Genomic DNA, 17,241 nt, shown 5'->3' with positions numbered 1-17,241 from the left:
CGTAGCCAATATAGGTCACGGACAGATACTAGGGATGTCTTATGTAGCCTATGTAGGTTGTTCTCACCATTGCCAATATCTCCGGATTGACATTTGAGTTGTAAGCTTTTTTTTAATTTTTTTTTTTAGTTGTAGCCTAAGCTATTTTATATTTATTATTTTTTTATATATCACGTCGGGAGAAGTGGGTGGACGGCGTACCCCCGCGTCCAACGCCCACTACACCCCTGCTTTTCATGGTGCCTCACCTGCCTCCCCTCACCGCACGTCACTGTTGGAATGTATTGCGGTAGGCAGGATCATCCAGCTGCTAGGTGGAGCAAGAGAGCTGGGTGTTGCCATGACGTCGTTGACTGTCGCTCTTAGTTTTGTTGTTGTGCTGCTAACTTCCGCCTCGTACAGCACGGAGCTAACTATATTAAATGTGCCGCTAAACGTTTTATGTGACAGGCACTGACATCTAGTTAATGTACAGACATCTCTTTAACCGGTAGGTTGAAAACAAGCTACACTAACATGGTTCTTTTGAACACAATTCATTGATGAGTAGACAGTTACGTAGCGATATTAGCGTTAGCTTACGTTTAGCTCCATTGATATTTGTCTAGTCTCTCCAGCAGCTGAGGTTTAACGCTTAAAATTAAACATGCTTTCCTTAATATTGCTAATGTTAAGTTAACATGTCGATGCATTGAATTTGAAATTAAAACCCTAGTTACAATACAAATGGAGAAGCTTTTCAATTAGACATCTGCTTACAGACTCAATGTCTTTGATGCACGTGGAGCTAGTTTGGATGCATTACCGCTGTTGTCAAATGAAGTGTTGTCAAATGAGGTGTGTGTGTGTGTGTGTGTGTGTGTGTGTGTGTGTGTGTGTGTGTGTGTGTGTGTGTGTGTGTGTGTGTGTGTGTGTGTGTGTGTGTGTGTGTGTGTGTGTGTGTTTGCAGGAGATAGCTATGTCGTTATACGATGATCTCGGTGTGGGTGCCAGTGACACCAAGACTGAAGGCTGGTCAAAGAACTTCAAGCTGCTACAGTCCCAGCTGAAAGTGAAAAAGGCTGCTCTGACCCAGGCCAAGGTAGGCAAATGCTAAAAAGGAAGCACTGGAAAGCACAGCAAGTTTATTTGAATGGCACATTTCACAATCAATTCCTGTGTGTGTGTGTGTGTGTAGACCCAGCGGATGAAGCAGAGCACGGTTCTGGCTCCGGTTATTGATCTAAAGAGAGGAGGCTCCATTGATGAAAGACAGATCATAGACACTCCTCCACATGCTGCCGTTGGGCTTAAGGTTCGTCCCACCAGCCTGAGCCACATTGATAAAATGTTCATACGTAGTGGTTATATGATTGGGATGTGGTGTTGTGATGCAGCAGCACAAAGACCCCACCAATCTGCTCACACATCTTCATATTTCTGTGTGTGTGTTTGCTTCAGGACACCGTTCCCAGTGGTTTTTCCTCTAGCGATGTGCTGATCCCGTTGGCAGACGAGTACGATCCAATGTTCCCAAACGACTACGAGAAGGTGGTGAAGCGACACCGAGAAGAGCGCCAGCGCCAGAGGGAGCAAGAGCGCCAGAAAGAGATCGATGATCGAGAAAAGTACTGTCGTGATCAAATCAGTCTATTTTTTACCTAATGCTTTTAGAGTTCCGGGGGATCTTACTGAAACCGTAATTGGGGGCTTGAAGCCATAACATGTCAAGTTAATGCTTAATTAGGTATGCCAAGTCATATAAAAAGTTATGCCAAGACACTTTTCACATAAATAACAGAAAGTTGAAACAAACATGGGACAACTGAAGAAAAGTGCTTTAGTTTGTATTATTCGTCATGGATTTATAATTTGTAAGAAACTGAAAAGAGTGTACTGCTCTGAATATTTTGAGGACAGGACCCTTTTTTAAATCTTGATGTTCTTTTGTTGCAGGAAGAGGAAAGACAGGCACGAAGGAGGAGCTCCAAGTGGCTTCTCTCGATTCCCTGCAGCTGAGGGCGAGTCAGATGAGGAGGACGACTATGAAGCAGAGCGGAGGAAAAGAAGTGAATATTTTTTATTGTATAACAGAAATATTCAATTACTTGGATATTTTCAGGGTCTGAAGATTGACTTATTTTCTCATCAGCTGTCTTTAAAACAAAGTCTCTCCAGATGAGTTTGAGATCCTCATTTAAGTCGTTTTGGAATTTCCCTCAGATTTTGTGTGAGCTTTACATGATCTCTTTGGATACACTCTGAATGTACATAAATACCTATATGAAACATTTTAGCTTTGATGAAGAGCAATATCATTTGGGGAAGTGAAATTCAGATTAGAAACATTCAATGCAGCTGCTGTGTGTCACGGTAATGATGTGGCAAACTTCTCTAACGTGATGAATCTCATGCCTCTCTCTCTCAGCTTTAGGTGGAGCAGCCATCGCCCCTCCTTCTTCACTCGTGGACAAGGACGGTATGTGTTATCCAGCAGGTGGTTTCAGTTAAACACAGTGACAGTGTGGGCGACTGAGGCTGCGAGGTAGTGCGGTCATCTTTCAACCGGAAGGTTGTGGGTTCGATCCCCCTAGCAGTCAACATGTCGATGAATCCTTGGGCAAGATACCTAACCCAATTTGCTCCCGATGGCATGGCCAACGGTGTATGAATGTGTGTGAAAGGTAGTTACCTAGAACAACAAGTGTACTGCTCTGTATGAATGTATATAGAGATAAATTATCCCTTAGTTGTTTCGATGGCACTTTGTTTTGTTCCCTGAAACGTCATGTAACATGAGTAGAAACCACATGGAGCTTTTGAGTGCAACATGTGCAACAGTGTTAGCGGCAGGGGCTTTATTTAATTTGTTGTGTCTTTGTTGGTGATATTAACTTAACTGTCAGTTTGCCTACAGCAGGGGGCAGCAGCATCACAGTTTAAAGTGCTGTCTGTATAAAATCACTATGAAGGAAGTAGAGAGGCATGGAGTTCTTTGCTCCAGTATCAGCCTTCATTTTTTACACAGTGATATATAAAAAAAACAGAATACAAAACTTATTTAAACAACAGAAATGTATTTATTTTATTTGTTATTTCTTGTGGTTGATGGGAATACTAAAAAATAAATAGTACATGTGAATGTTTTTGGGGGGTTTTGCTGTGTGTGTAGGCTCCTACTCCTACGAAGAGGAAGCTCGTCCTTCAAGAGGCTCAAAGGCCGCCATCCCTCCCCCGATGTATGAAGACTCAGAGCGAGCACGCTCACCACCCGGACCCACCAGCTCCTTCCTCGCTAACATGGGGTGGGTGGCACACACGCATAACCTGCTCCAACATATTTAAATCAATAATGATTAATGGTTAGTGTTGAAAACCGCTTTGATAATACAGGAAAAACAAATTCTAAATCCTTCTCCTTGACATCGCCTCCCACAGAGGTACAGTGGCGCATAAGATCATGCAGAAGTATGGATTCAAAGAAGGCCAAGGCCTGGGGAAGCACGAGCAGGGCCTCAGCACGGCACTGTCTGTGGAGAAGACGAGCAAGAGAGGCGGAAAGATCATCATCGGCGACGCAGCAGAAAAACGTAAGTACTACCGTTACGTTTGAGTTTCTGTTTTCTCTCATGATGCTGTAGGCCACGCGCCCAATTTTCTGACTTTCCTTCAAAAAGATGTTCTCCGTATGAGGTAGCATTTTCCTTTGTTGTGCCCTCATGTTCAGTGTCTGTGCGTAACCTGCTTTGACTCTTAGGTTGATACCACTTTTCATTAAACATCAGTGAGCGTTATGGTGTCATTCCAGGATCAGTTACATGTTTTAATATTTTACTTTGTGTGCTGTCTTTTTTCATTTTGTGTGTGTGTGTGTGTGTGTGTGTGTACTGACTGTGTTTGTTTTTGTGTTTGTGTGTGTGACTGAGCAGCAGGCTCCAGCCAGGCAGGTGCTCCTGAGACTTCAGGAGGAGGCTTTTCAGGTTGGCCTTCACCTTCATTTTCTCTCCTAGTAATGTACTGCCATGCTAGTGTATTATTCAGAATGTGTGTGTGTGTGTTTGCATGTGTATTTTCCATATCTGTGTATCTATTTTCACACACATTTCCAACATTTTAGTACTTGTTGTTTTAGAATATTTCCCAAACCTAGCTGTCTAATAATTTTAATTTGATAATAAGTAAAATAGTTTAGCATGGTTTTGTGCTGATAATGCTAACACTCAATGAAGGTCATTGCTGCAGACTCAAGTTAGCATGCTTACTTTGAAGCTGGTCATAAAAGGCATTTTAACCTCCAACGCATGCTATTAAAACTTAGTGCCAACTAAGTTCTAATTATCTTGTTTTCCTTCTGTAAAAGCTTGGCTCTAAATTGGGCTTGCATGCACTTGGCTTAAAAAAATAATCCTTATCCTTACCCTACACAACAGCTATATAATTACTGTATAGACATGAGAGTGATATTAGGCTTCTGATTTCAGGGGGCCCTATTATTATTATTTTCATATTTGTATCTTGTGCCTCTATTGTGACATGTTTCCATGCTTTAAAGGTATTTATTTGTCTCATAATGCCTGTGCTGCAGAACCTCTTTTCACCCTCTGGGATCTGGTCTGAAACCAGAAAAACCAGCCCAGTCTGCTCTGATTGGTTAGCTCTGTTGTGATAAGTCAACTGCTTAAAGATGTCCAGCCCATTAGCCTATCACTTACAATGTGTTAAAGCCCTAACCAATTGCAGCGCACATGTTACACAGTGATGACACTATGTTATGAATGTAAACAGAGGGGTCCAAGGGAGGCGTTTCAGGCAGGGGGGGATTGTGTGGGAGAGAAACTCCCTTGAGGGAACTTTGGGATTTTAGCCTTTGCAGGCCATTTACATGCACTAAAACCTATATACAACACTACAGGAAAGGGAAAACCCCAAAATGTATAATAGTGCCCCTTTTGAACTTTCTTACAGAAAGTAAACAATTGATTCAAAGATAAGAATGCAAACTTTTAGAACTTAAAGTGTGAAATCAAATTTAAACTGGAGATGAAATGGGTTGAAGGGAAAACAATGGTCGGTCTCCTGTGCTATTTTCCTGTTGCAGTATTTGCCTAGCTATCAGTGCTTCTTCAGTTGTACAAGTTTATGTTTTGAAGGGATTTATAGCCAATCAGCAACTCTCCTGCTATCAGCTCTGTATGCTGTATATATGAATACAGTCGCTCTCACACTGTTCTCTAAAGGACGTCAGGGGCCTCCCGATGAACACATTGTTGCTCCTGATTACCAGTTTATGAAGCACTGGTCTGTGTCAGAGTTTATCTAAGGATGACTAAAAACATGTACTGTGTTTATACATGTGGAGACTTTCTGTGTTCCTCTGAACAAGTAAATCCCTCCGCAGCTTATTGTTAGAATAACAACATAAAGAAAGTTTCAAGTCTGAAAAAACAGCCCGATGGGACAACTCCTGTTGGGCTTACAATCAGCTTTTGAATAAATATTTGCCAAATCGCATTCATCATTTGTATGGTACTCGTAACAACACAAATTACGAGCTCATACTCCATCCAGCACGTCATGTAAATATTATTTTCTATAGATTAACATTTGACCTTTTTTGTTTACGTGTTTTACACCAACAGCGGACAGTTCCAAGAAGTCTGAGGCCAACCCGCTCACAGAGATCCTCAAAAATCCCACCAAAGTGGTCTTGCTCAGGGTATGTGTGTGTGTGTGTTTCATTTCTCCTGTTGCCTCAGGAGCCCGGCCTAATGTGTGTTTGTTTTGTAGAACATGGTGGGCAGAGGAGAGGTGGACGAAGACTTGGAGGGAGAGACGAAAGAAGAGTGTGAGAAATACGGCAAAGTGGTTAAATGTGTCATTTTTGAGGTAAGAGAAGAGAAATACAAAGTGTGAAGTTAATTTATTCATACTATAGGAAACTCACAAAACCAACTTTGCCTGTCAGATCGCAGTTGTGCCAGATGAGGACGCTGTCCGGATATTTCTGGAGTTTGAGAGGGTGGAGTCAGCCATCAAAGGTAGGTATTTCCTGTTTTGTAGTCATCTGAATAAGGTCCACTTGTAGGACTTTTGTAAAGCACTGGACACACCAGACACTACAAATATTTGTCTTGACTGGAACACATGAGTCAGCTCCTGTTGCTGTAATATGTCAAAGGAGTTCTCGAACCTCAGGAAACTCTGTCCCTTAAACTCTGATGACTTAATATCTGGAACACATTTCAATTGGGATGCCTGAACTCAAATGTGTGACATTATCACTTTAAAGTGAGGAAGTGATACATATACGATGTAAGAGGAGAACGTGAGAGCAACAAGGGGGATTTTCTGAGAGTATGGGAACGTTTTCTGTTTCACAACTGGAAACAATACAAGACAGTGAAGCTCATTTTGGTAAAAAAAAAACAACATTCTGTGGGTTCACAAAATCACTCGTATTTTCTAGAGAACAGCTCCAGACTTATTCACAAATATCAAATGAATGGACATTACATTTAGGATTTAATTCTTACATCATACGATTGTATAACTGCTCTAATACTGTGGGTGAAAGTATGACCCATTCTAAATGTGTTGGCCCAGATCAGAATCAAGGTGTGACTCCCTGAGGTGTTACATCACATGTCATATGTCTCTGCTGTAGGGGCAGAACCGCGCTAACACTCAGAAAGTAGGACAGACAGAACGATAACAAGGTGTCTTAAGAGTGTCATAATGTGATTGATTTCTATAGATGATGACTGAACATTTAATCTCTTCATCTGTTGCTGCAAAATCAAAAACCACTCTCGAGCAAAAGTGGTCTGAGGTTTTTATGTTTATGTGTGTGTAAATGGGTTAATGCTGACTTCTGTATGGTCCCTTCGAGTGGTCGCAAAGACTAGAAAAGTGCTATTAAATTGAAACCAAGGGGTCGGAAAAATGAAGCCAATACAGAAGGGCCTTAAACCTGCATTCTTTCCAATGAATAGTTAAATATGGCCGAATGGAGACAGATTGCATAGAAGTCTGTGATAAAATGTGCCTACTTCTCTCTTGGTTTCTCAGTAAACATTTTCCTATTGACTTTTCTTGTCTCAAGTCTTATCCAATACAGCATGATGTTTATTTGGTCAATTATGGTCCCATTGAGAGTAAAATACACAATACAGAAGGGTATGTTTTAAACGTACAAACATGGGAACGTTTGTGCTATCTAACAAAGGTAATAATACTTCCAGACATGTTGGATCCTTTTGAAAGAATATGTTGCCCTGTCTCAATTCAGATGATGTAATGAGCTTAACAGCAAAGTAATCTACAGTCTTATCACTGCAACATGTTTGTACTCCAAGTGGGAGTAAGAGCTTGTTCATTTCCTTGACTCAACACTGAACGCGGAGTCTGTCCAATTTCCTTTTATATGAAGATCCCTTTGATGAGTGAGTTTATGACAGCATTTACTGTAAATCAGAACAAGGGCCTTGAAGGTGAAGTAAACTATTGACTGTTGGCCGCTGTTCAGCAACCATAGTGTGAACAGGCTAATGCCCCTTCAGGAGCTTGTTGTCAAAGGCATTCTCAGGAAACACCGGTTGAAATAAGTCCAGGTTAATGCTTCCCTATGAAATAAATATTAACCAAAGTGTGCTGTTGAATGGTTAACCTGTGTCCTTGTCAGTGTGACCCTAACCTTCGCTCTCCTCTGCAGCCGTGGTGGATCTGAACGGACGTTATTTCGGCGGGCGAGTCGTCAGGGCCTGCTTCTACAATCTAGACAAATTTCGGGTTTTGGACCTCGGCGAGCAGGTGTGACGGCTCATCGTCTCAGAACGTGTACATAAAACTTTTTTATATTTCCTGAACAACAGTGACTTGTGTGTATGTAGTGGTGATTCCATCTTCAAGATTATTGTTTTGTCTGTCATGAAAAATAGCTTTATGTTGAGACAAAATAAAAAGTATTAACTACATCCAGTGTACTTTTCGTGTTTTCTTTACTTTCGACTGTAAATGTTTTTTGTTGTAATTTTCAGTATTGTTGCTTTTGATGGATTTTGTGACTCTATCCTTTAACACTTTCTGACAAACCTGAGGAAACCTGCACACAAATTTCATGGAACTTGGTTTCCTTCTCTGAATTTTCTCTGACATAATGCTGCTTCGAAAGTAGTGTTGAGACATCCCCAGGGCTCGATGGTCTTAACTTAGGCCTGATGGATTGTGGGATGAGGGCCTCATTCAGAACTTACGTAAGTGTGCCTAAATGGGCCTGAAGTTGCCCGTGAAATGCGTCAGCAGGGATCCCACCGGAGCAGGCTTATTCAGATCAGAGAGAGAAAAACTGAAAGGAGAGTTTTACATTATGCTGCAAGGGTCAAAGGTCAAGGTCAGAGTATGGATGAAGAGGCAGGAGATAGATGTCTGACCGGCTGACTGACTGTTTTTAATATGCCCTATACTTTCAAAGAATAACTGTTAATTTAGTTTACTTTGAAAAGCTGAACATTTATATAATTTCCAAATTATATTACAGAGCTGAAACCATGACATTTTTTATGAAGTAAAAAAAGTGTGGTAGTGTGTGATTTGAGACAAGGTGGCTATAAAGGCTGATCTAGATATCTTGTGTACCACATGAAAACAGGGAATTCTCTGCTGTAGTTTGAAAGATGCAGCCGACTGATATCTTTCTAGTTATTTTTCCACATTGAAGATTTTTCTCAGAAAACCAAGTAAATGTGTTTAAAACTAATTAAACTTAAGAAAAAAAATTGACAGAAAACACATCTTGACTTCACCGAAGTAAAAGTACCAAAGTGAAAAGGACTAGTACTAAGTATCAAAGTAGTTAAGTGTAAGTTTTCAGTCCCGAGGCCTTCTCTTTTCCTGTCAATCTTAATTGATACCGGGCTTAAAAATAAGCAGCCATGTTGACTGATATATTATCTTTCATAATGGATGCATATTCAGCTGGTCAAGGTGACCTGCTATGACTATAGACCTAAACACGGGAGGAGAATGATAGTGTTATATAATAGTGAAATGAGTCATATTCTGTGTCATAACTTGTGACTCATGCCTTAAGATTTTCCTGAATCTAAACAGGTCAGTGTTAATAAAACATTTAAACATAGCTTAACCCGGATTTGCAGCTTGCAAATTAAAACAAAACATGATATTAAACAATAACAGTAAGAGACATTATTGTAGAAAGTGGAGCATGTATCAACAGGTCATAAAATACTTATAAATAAATATTCACCTCAAAAATACATTTATGATTTAGAAAATAAGGAAATCATTAAATAGTGTCCATGCTCCAACACATTAAAAGTCACCACAACAAGTCCATTAATCTAAATAAAGATAATAATAAAATAAAGACAAAATCTAAATTAGGCTCTCTCTCTCACACACAGTCTGATGAGCTTTAAAAAACAACTAGTTTATAATAACGTAAAGTAACCAGGTCCATGTACTCAAATACTGTAGGCAAGTACAATTTTGAGATATTCATACTTTACTTTAGTATTTTATTTTGTTGCTCCCTTTAGTTACTTTGCAGATTCGAATTAATGATATTAAATATAACCAATACTAAAATAATAGTACAAGATCTGAGTATCAAGGTTTCAATGTTTTATTGGTCATATGCACAGCATATACAACGTATATGATGGCAATAAAAATCTTATATCCCATGCTCCTCCAACAACTCAAGAGAGAAGAATATTTACAATATCTTTCACCTCTGCGTGCATACTACGCTGAACATCTGCTATATCAAGTCTATGGTAACCCCACATAGAGGCACTGTGCTGTCTGACTGTACGAACGTGCGTATGTGCGCGTGTGCGGGTCCGTGTCGTCAGCGCAGTCACGTTGCAGCCGGCCGGCGGGGCGGGGTTAAATAGAGGATGTGAGCGGCAGCCCGCAGATTAACCCGGCTCAGCTCAGGAACAGCTTGCCTCATTCTGCCTGAATTTACCCGGCTCTTTGTGTATTCTCCCCCGGATCTGAGCGGCTCGGTCCCCGTGTACCGTGAGGAATGCCCGTACAGCTGACCCAGGACCGGATCCAGAAGATCTGGGAACGATCGAAGGATGACCCACCGGCAAACCGAAGAGGTAAAGCCCCATTCTATACTACAGCATCATAGTCACGCTGTTTCCCAACCTACACTATAACTACATTATTGCTCTAAATGTAGCCATATATATATATGTGTGTGTGTCGTGTGTGTCTTCTCTGTGAGAGTAAACCATTATAAGTGCACCTGTGCGCTTACACCTGTCCTTCACATTTTTTCACTGCCATTGACTGGCGGTCTGCATCAGCACGCGCCGCACGTCACATCCCTTTTACTAGAGAATGACATTGGGAGTGAAGTCACCATGGTTACCAGGTCTGTGTGATGCTTGGTTTTCCATTGGTCGGCGGGAAACGCGTGTGCATGGCGAGACCCTGCCTTTGTGATGAGCTCAGGAAACGGTGAATACAGATAGTTTATTATGGCTGCAACACGCAAGTCAAGTTTCTGCAAAACAAACCGAGAGCTTCCTGAGTGTTTGTAAATGTTTCAGCTTCCATTGCTCTATTTTAAATAGTGGAGCCGAAACTAGACCTAGTGAGTAAACTGAGGCAGACTCTTATGATTTGATTTACAAATGAGCACAGAGGTGGTGCTATACAGAAGAGGATGATGAATCCGATCATCCGTTTAGACAGCATGGCATTTGTATAGAAACAAGGTCAGCAACTCTAAATGAGATAGACAGCCACACGCGACTGGGAGGGTCAGTGTCACAGAAACAACAATTTAATTTATATGTTCAAGGAGGCTGCGGTCGGAAGAGAATAGAAGCAAAACATACAAGGTACAATTTATAAAATCACCTAAAACAGGTATTGTTGTCATAACAACCATAACAACCTCCCCCTCCTCCCATTCTTCCCTTTAGCGGGCGGTGCCCCCCATTTCGCCAACCCCCCCACCGTCATCGTGATGGTGGGTCTTCCGGCTCGAGGAAAGACGTACATGTCCAAAAAACTCACCCGCTACCTCAACTGGATCGGCCTTCCAACAAAAGGTACACACACACACACACACACACACACACACACACACACACACACACACACACACACACACACACACACACACACACACACACACACACACACACACACACACACACAGTTTGTTCAGAAGCTTATCAGCTCCAGGGTGACACTCTGTTGTATTCTTCCTTCAGTAGTAATCATGTTTACACCCACTGGACATCATGTTCATTGTTTTTCCTCTGTGTTTGTGTTTGTGTGTGTGTGTGTGTGTGTGTGTGTGCGTGTGTGTGTGTGTTGTAGTCTTCAATGTGGGAGAGTACCGCAGGGAAGCAGTGAAGAACTACAGCTCCTACGATTTCTTCAAGCCTGATAACGAGTGTGCCGTTAAAATCCGACAGTGAGTTTAACACCCCTCCATAATTTGAATCATCCACTGTTCGTTTGTATTGATAACACAAAATAAAAAGCCCTCTCTCTTTAGGCAATGTGCCTTAGCAGCCTTAAGGGATGTCCATTCGTATTTGAAGGACGAGGGAGGCCAAATAGCAGTGAGTTTCCGATCAGTCATTGCATGCTTTTCTAAAATGTTCTCCTTATGCGTGACCTGATTAATCTGTTTCGTGTCCTTTTTAGGTCTTCGATGCCACAAACACGACCAGAGACAGGCGAGAGATGATCCTCCAGTTTGGCAATGAGAACAGCTTCAAGGTCAGTGTTGCTACCTGACGATTCTCGGTATTTCATCAACTGAAATGCAGCAAGTTTAACTGCTTTTTCTTTTTGTGCTCAGATATTTTTTATCGAGTCTGTGTGTGACGATCCCAGCGTAATCGCGTCGAACATCATGGTGAGTCAAAGCTCCAGTGCATTCTGGTCCCTTGACATATGCAAACTCTCTGGCATAAGGCGTGGTACTGTATTTCCATCTGACTGCCTTCCTCTCTGTGCAGGAAGTGAAGGTGTCCTGTCCAGACTACCGGGACTGCAACAAGACTGACGCTATGTTGGATTTCCAGCGGAGGATTGACTGCTACAAAACCAGCTACCAACCTCTGGACCCTGATCAACATGACAGGTAAACGATCAGTATGACAAGTGATTAGAACATATTTAGGCTCAACTTTAACAAAACCAAAGAAGTTATGGTGGTTATGGAAAAGGTGGATATGCACAAACAAACCTGTCTACATCAGAGAAGCTGTTGTAAAGCAAGTGAACAATATTTCTGGGAATCTGCATCACAGAGAAGCCGACATGGTCATCACATATCTCCATCCTGGTAGAAAAGGCTATAGAACTACAGTATTTCTTAAGCAAACAAGGGAAACCCCCCAGTCCATGTTCTTGATAACCTTTTATAGTGGAGCCCTAGAAAGCATCCTGATCCTAGGAGACCCTGTGTTTACCAATAAAGGATCCTTGTATCCTTGTTAATGAACCACTTTCCCAATCCTGTTCGTCCTCCAGTGACCTCTCCTTCATCAAGGTGATAGACGTGGGTCGGCGCTTCTTAGTAAACCGGATCCAGGATCACATCCAGAGTAAGATCATCTACTACCTGATGAACATCCACGTCCAGCCCCGTAGCATCTACCTGTGTCGGCACGGAGAGAGCATCGACAACCTGGAGGGGCGTCTGGGCGGGGACTCGGACCTGTCACCGCGGGGCAAACAGGTTAGAACCCTTAAAATAGATTCTTAGTTTGACGAATGCGGTTTTCAGGCGCTAAATATGCTCGTGGCTTCAGTTCTCAGCTGCCCTGGCTGGCTTTGTGAAGGAGCAGCAGCTGCAGGACCTGAAGGTTTGGAGCAGCCAGCTGTGTCGCAGCATCCAGACCGCGGAGCGCCTGGGAGTCCCGTACGAACAGTGGAAGGCTCTCAACGAGATAGACGCCGTAAGCATCGCACTAACACACCAAATCACAGTATTTTAATTTCGGTCAAACTGATATATTATCCTTATTTTCAGGGATTGTGCGAAGAAATGACGTATAACGAGATGAAGGAGAAATACCCGGAGGAGTTTGCTCTGAGGGACGAAGATAAATACTACTACCGCTACCCTGCGGGAGAGGTATGCACACACACGTAATAGCAGTGATTTGCATTTAGGTTGTTTGGTGATATATAGCAAAATAACCCAGATTATCATTTTAGACACAAGAATGCAAACTTACTTCAGAGGTATTTGATATACGAACAATAATAAAGATGCCAACCCTCCGTATCCTGGTCACAGTCCTACCAGGACCTGGTGCAGCGGGTGGAGCCGGTCATCATGGACCTGGAGAGACAGGAGAACGTCCTGGTCATCTGCCACCAGGCCGTCATGCGCTGCCTGCTGGCCTACTTCCTGGATAAGAGTGCAGGTGGGTACTCGAAATCCCAGAAACCCTCTGGTGCTGTATCATAATGTTATTGATTTGTGATGCTAACGCTGTTCATATGTGTTGTTCCAGAGGAGATGCCGTACCTGAAGTGTCCTCTGCACACGGTGCTGAAGCTCACCCCAGTCGCCTACGGCTGCAAAGTGGAGTCCATCTCATTGAATGTGGAGGCGGTGAACACCCACCGAGACAGGCCAGAGGTAACTCCAGATAAACTCACTACTGAATGTGGGAGGAGTGCTGTAAAGAAGTGGATATATGTTGGTCTCAATCTCAAATTAATATTTCCATATGCTCACCTGCAGGACATGAAGAGGGGACCCGGGTCGTTGATCAGGAGGAACAGCGTGACTCCTCTGACCAGCCCCGAGTCCAACATCAAGAAACCCCGCATCGACGATCTGGACGAGGCTGGCTTCTCAGAGCTGCCTCCATCTGTGTCCTCGCCGTCTCACTGCAGCCCTTCACATACCCCCATCAGCCTGTCTGGACAGGTAGGGCTCTAATAAACACACACTCAGAAAATCACACACACATGCCTTTTTATAGTAAATCTGGCTTCTTTATAATGCATGTTTTCCCCTGACTTGTGTCCATGTCTCTTCTGCTCCTTTCCTCCTCTCTACCTCTCTACGTTTACTCCTCTGCTCCTCTCTACGCCTATTCCTTTCCTCCTTTGCTCCTTCTTCCTCTGCTCCTATTTTCCTCTGCTACCTCTTCTCCTCTCTCTTTCTGCTCCTCTCCTCCTTTCCTCCTTTCCTCCTCTGCTCCTCACAGCACTGGCTTGGCAGAGTTTGCCTGTAAGTATTCTCTCTGTCTTTTCATCCAATCGTTCCACTCTCTTCCTGTTACTGCTGCTTCTTTTTTACAAGTTTTTTTTATGGGTGACCTTACTTTTCCTGGACTCAACTTAGAAAAGCGGCTGTTCCTTTTTTGGACACAAAATCAAAATAAATAATAGCGACATGTATGCACTCTGTAATCTCATTTGTGAGTATATGACGGAAGCATCATTTTTCCGTAGATGGACATGTTCTCTGCGCTGTGTCACACTGGCGGGAAATGAGTGTGTTTCCGCCCAGTGAGGGGAAAAAGAAACAGGAAAACAATTGTTATTCCTGCCTGCTGTTTTCACCACTCTTTACGCTGACTCATGCTTACTGTCCTCTCCTTGTCTCTGTGCTTGCTTTGTTTCTGGCCTGCTTAAAGACGAACCGTCCTCCAATATCTGAAGGTGGTTTCACTCTTAGCCTTTCAAACACACTGTAGAGGCTCTGCATTGCTTTGACTGTAGTTCTGCTAGCAGTCATATCAGACACAAATAAATAAAATAAACTAGATTACTGTGACACAATGTCCAGTTTATGAAGAGCTATTGGACCAAAGAAACACCATCAGGCTGAATTAGCATAGGCTTGAAAGTAGCATGCTAAAGCTGGCTTCCAATAGCTGCGTTGTTGTTGATGTTGGTTTGCTAGGTAGCATGCTAACAAGCTAAAAAACAGTATTCACAAGCTAGAAGTTATTTAAAATGTTTCTCTCCGAAACAAACTGTAATGTGTTTTGTTTGTTTATAGCTGGACAATTTCAGAAGTCTAGGAAAGACAGACAGATGTGTTTAATGTGTCTGTGAAGGTTTTTCTGACTCAGCGTAAAGGCGCAAATAACACCCACACACACAACCAGCAACCTCTTTACACAGTGATTAACTCAGTGGTTGTTTTCATGTCCTACTTTTGGGATTACACTGCGTGAGGAATTACGCTCCAAAAGAGGGATTACTCAGCATGAGGAAGTATCAGTACAGGCTGTGTTTATATTATCGTTGAACTTCTGGCAGCCATTGTTAACGTGTTGCGTATTTAAAGGTTGCTACACAGCAGGATTCACATTATTGCTGAATGTGTTTGCATTACAGAACCTGAGGAGAAAGTCCTCGGCCCTGCACTGACGTGAGAAGGTTGGACATCAGACTACAAGCAAGAGTTCAGTTATGAAAAATTGTGAAGAGACACAAGTAACTGTATGTTCTATTGTTAAAAATGATGGTTATCATTCATTTTGTTCTCTTAAGTTCTCCTATTTTATATTTCTTTGAGACTGAAGAATTCAACAACTATAATATTATGAAAGGACAGCTCAGATGGCTCCCTATAAACTATTTTCTACTTGTTTATTATTGAGAGACCAAAGACAGTCATGCCTACAGAAATCCTTCAGCCCATCCTTTTTTCAACTTAAGGTGGCACTGTCAATTTACATTACACAAACTGCACATTTTTGTAATTTGTTTGCAAAAGAAGATGATTTAATTGTATGCTTACATTATAAAATGAGCGATTATTTTGCACAGTGGGAATACATTTGTACTCTTGTTTATTTTTTGTATTTTTCATGTCATGGAGTTGCCGTAGTGCCTGTAGCGCTTGTTTTTTTCAAGCCTTACGCCACTTCTCTTGCCATCGCTATGGAATAGAGACAACATCTCACCTAATAAGTCCATATATCACTTTAATATTTATTACATATTTATTTTTCATCATGATTAACGCTACAATGCATGTTAATAATTTAACTGAGTTCTTAATTTTTTCTTTTTCTGTTTACAATGTCTGCTTCGCACAAATGTAACCTATATTTTTGTTATAACGAAGCGTGCTGTTAATAATATCTCTGTAAATGTTAGTGTTCATACAGTGTAAATGAAGAGATGCATGGGAGACACTTTCTAGAGTCTTAAAATGGAAATGTACGAAGAACTATTTTTGTACTGATGTTTAGAAAGAAGCCTCTGCTTACTTCTCTCAGCTGAGACCTTTAACATGTTTGCACGAAATACTTAAAATGTGTCTTTTGTTTTGTTATTATATTATTTATTTATTTTTTGTAGTTTTGGATGCTTGGAGGGAGAGGTACCCTGTTTCAATCTGAGAAACCAGTATGTTTTACAGTAATGTTGCATCTGCTGGACCAATAAAAGAACTGCTAAAAATCTAAATATTTCAATCTAGTGTTGCACTTTATTTGAAGGTTCTAATGTCCTTCTACTTCTACCACCTTTATCTAATGATCTTGGGGATATTTAAAAAAGAAATTGACAACATGAAATACAAAGTTAAACCACACAACAAAATAAAAATAATCAAAAGTAGGTTTTTTGCAGCAAGCCACAACATTAAAATAGATCTATTCATCGTCCTAATATTATAATGTAAAAACTGGGCCCCATTGGAGCCATAGTAAGTACTTTTACTTGCTTAATATAACTTGAATGCAGAACCTTTACTAAATATGGTATTGGTTCTTTTACTCTATTTCTCAATTTCCTCCAACGCTGCTGGGACTGTGTGTGTGTGTGTGTGTGTGTGTGTGTGTGTGTGTGTGTGTGTGTGAGTGTGTGTGTCAATTTCAGGGTGACAATTCAAAGAGCTGGAGTTTTATTGGATCAAACTATGCAGACAGTTTCAGGCTGTCTCGGTAATAATGTCTGTATTCTTCATCATCTTGTGACACTTTCCCCACTTTGCATATGAAAATGATCTGGGACTTTTATTGCTTCCTCAAATTTCCATATTATAAAGTAAATGATGTAACCTGCAGGATAGATCTGGGCTAATCTTGATGCTAACTTGCTAAAGAAAACGATTTTTAATGAAATTGCTTTTAATTAGATTGTTAGTTATTATATTTTCCTTTTATCTGTCTCTACTTATAGAGCAGTGGATTGAACTTAATCTTAGTTGTCATTTGCACTGTGAAACCAATATGTATCATTAATATTATTATTATTATAGCTGCTGTGTACAGT

The 17,241-nt window shown here is 41.4% G+C and overlaps 2 protein-coding genes across 6 annotated transcripts; both read left to right on the top strand.

Moving 5' to 3' along the window:
- Positions 1 to 334: 334 nt before the first annotated feature.
- On the top strand, positions 335 to 7,952 carry rbm17 (RNA binding motif protein 17). 2 transcript variants are annotated; one of them, XM_063906116.1, is made up of 13 exons: positions 336 to 490; positions 950 to 1,081; positions 1,178 to 1,294; positions 1,441 to 1,607; positions 1,936 to 2,048; positions 2,408 to 2,458; positions 3,152 to 3,284; positions 3,418 to 3,569; positions 3,909 to 3,959; positions 5,619 to 5,695; positions 5,767 to 5,865; positions 5,945 to 6,017; positions 7,691 to 7,952. In XM_063906116.1, exons 2-13 carry the CDS (start codon positions 959 to 961, stop codon positions 7,792 to 7,794), a joined length of 1,260 nt encoding a protein of 419 aa, XP_063762186.1. In that variant the 5' UTR covers positions 336 to 490; positions 950 to 958; the 3' UTR covers positions 7,795 to 7,952. The 2 variants fall into 2 exon arrangements, with proteins under 2 accessions (XP_063762188.1, XP_063762186.1); XM_063906118.1 differs by lacking the exon at positions 3,909 to 3,959 and having other exon boundaries at positions 335 to 490.
- Positions 7,953 to 9,878: 1,926 nt separating this feature from the next.
- pfkfb3 (6-phosphofructo-2-kinase/fructose-2,6-biphosphatase 3) lies at positions 9,879 to 16,431 on the top strand. 4 transcript variants are annotated; one of them, XM_063905797.1, is made up of 15 exons: positions 9,879 to 10,109; positions 10,944 to 11,072; positions 11,347 to 11,443; positions 11,528 to 11,594; positions 11,680 to 11,754; positions 11,837 to 11,893; positions 11,997 to 12,121; positions 12,514 to 12,721; positions 12,795 to 12,941; positions 13,016 to 13,120; positions 13,286 to 13,415; positions 13,506 to 13,633; positions 13,739 to 13,927; positions 14,211 to 14,233; positions 15,352 to 16,431. In XM_063905797.1, exons 1-15 carry the CDS (start codon positions 10,031 to 10,033, stop codon positions 15,356 to 15,358), a joined length of 1,566 nt encoding a protein of 521 aa, XP_063761867.1. In that variant the 5' UTR covers positions 9,879 to 10,030; the 3' UTR covers positions 15,359 to 16,431. The 4 variants fall into 4 exon arrangements, 3 of the variants coding, with proteins under 3 accessions (XP_063761867.1, XP_063761864.1, XP_063761865.1); XM_063905794.1 differs by having other exon boundaries at positions 14,643 to 16,431; XM_063905795.1 differs by lacking the exon at positions 14,211 to 14,233.
- The last annotated feature ends 810 nt before the right edge of the window (positions 16,432 to 17,241 follow it).

The sequence above is a fragment of the Eleginops maclovinus genome, chromosome 17 (genome assembly GCF_036324505.1).
Source record: "Eleginops maclovinus isolate JMC-PN-2008 ecotype Puerto Natales chromosome 17, JC_Emac_rtc_rv5, whole genome shotgun sequence".
Lineage (NCBI taxonomy): Eukaryota > Metazoa > Chordata > Actinopteri > Perciformes > Eleginopidae > Eleginops > Eleginops maclovinus.
The sequence above is the reverse complement of the archived record's forward strand: the minus strand, read 5'-3'. Positions and strand labels throughout refer to the sequence as shown.

Bases quoted from the DNA above. Each gene is read 5' to 3' on its own strand.
- rbm17 (XM_063906116.1), top strand. From the start codon at position 959: ATGTCGTTATACGATGATCTCGGTGTGGGTGCCAGTGACACCAAGACT. The intron at 2,049-2,407 runs GTGAATATTTTT...TCTCTCTCTCAG, and splicing joins AGCAGAGCGGAGGAAAAGAA to CTTTAGGTGGAGCAGCCATC. The intron at 3,960-5,618 runs GTTGGCCTTCAC...TTACACCAACAG, and splicing joins TTCAGGAGGAGGCTTTTCAG to CGGACAGTTCCAAGAAGTCT.
- pfkfb3 (XM_063905794.1), top strand. From the start codon at position 10,031: ATGCCCGTACAGCTGACCCAGGACCGGATCCAGAAGATCTGGGAACGA. The intron at 12,722-12,794 runs GTTAGAACCCTT...TCGTGGCTTCAG, and splicing joins TGTCACCGCGGGGCAAACAG to TTCTCAGCTGCCCTGGCTGG. The intron at 12,942-13,015 runs GTAAGCATCGCA...CCTTATTTTCAG, and splicing joins CTCTCAACGAGATAGACGCC to GGATTGTGCGAAGAAATGAC.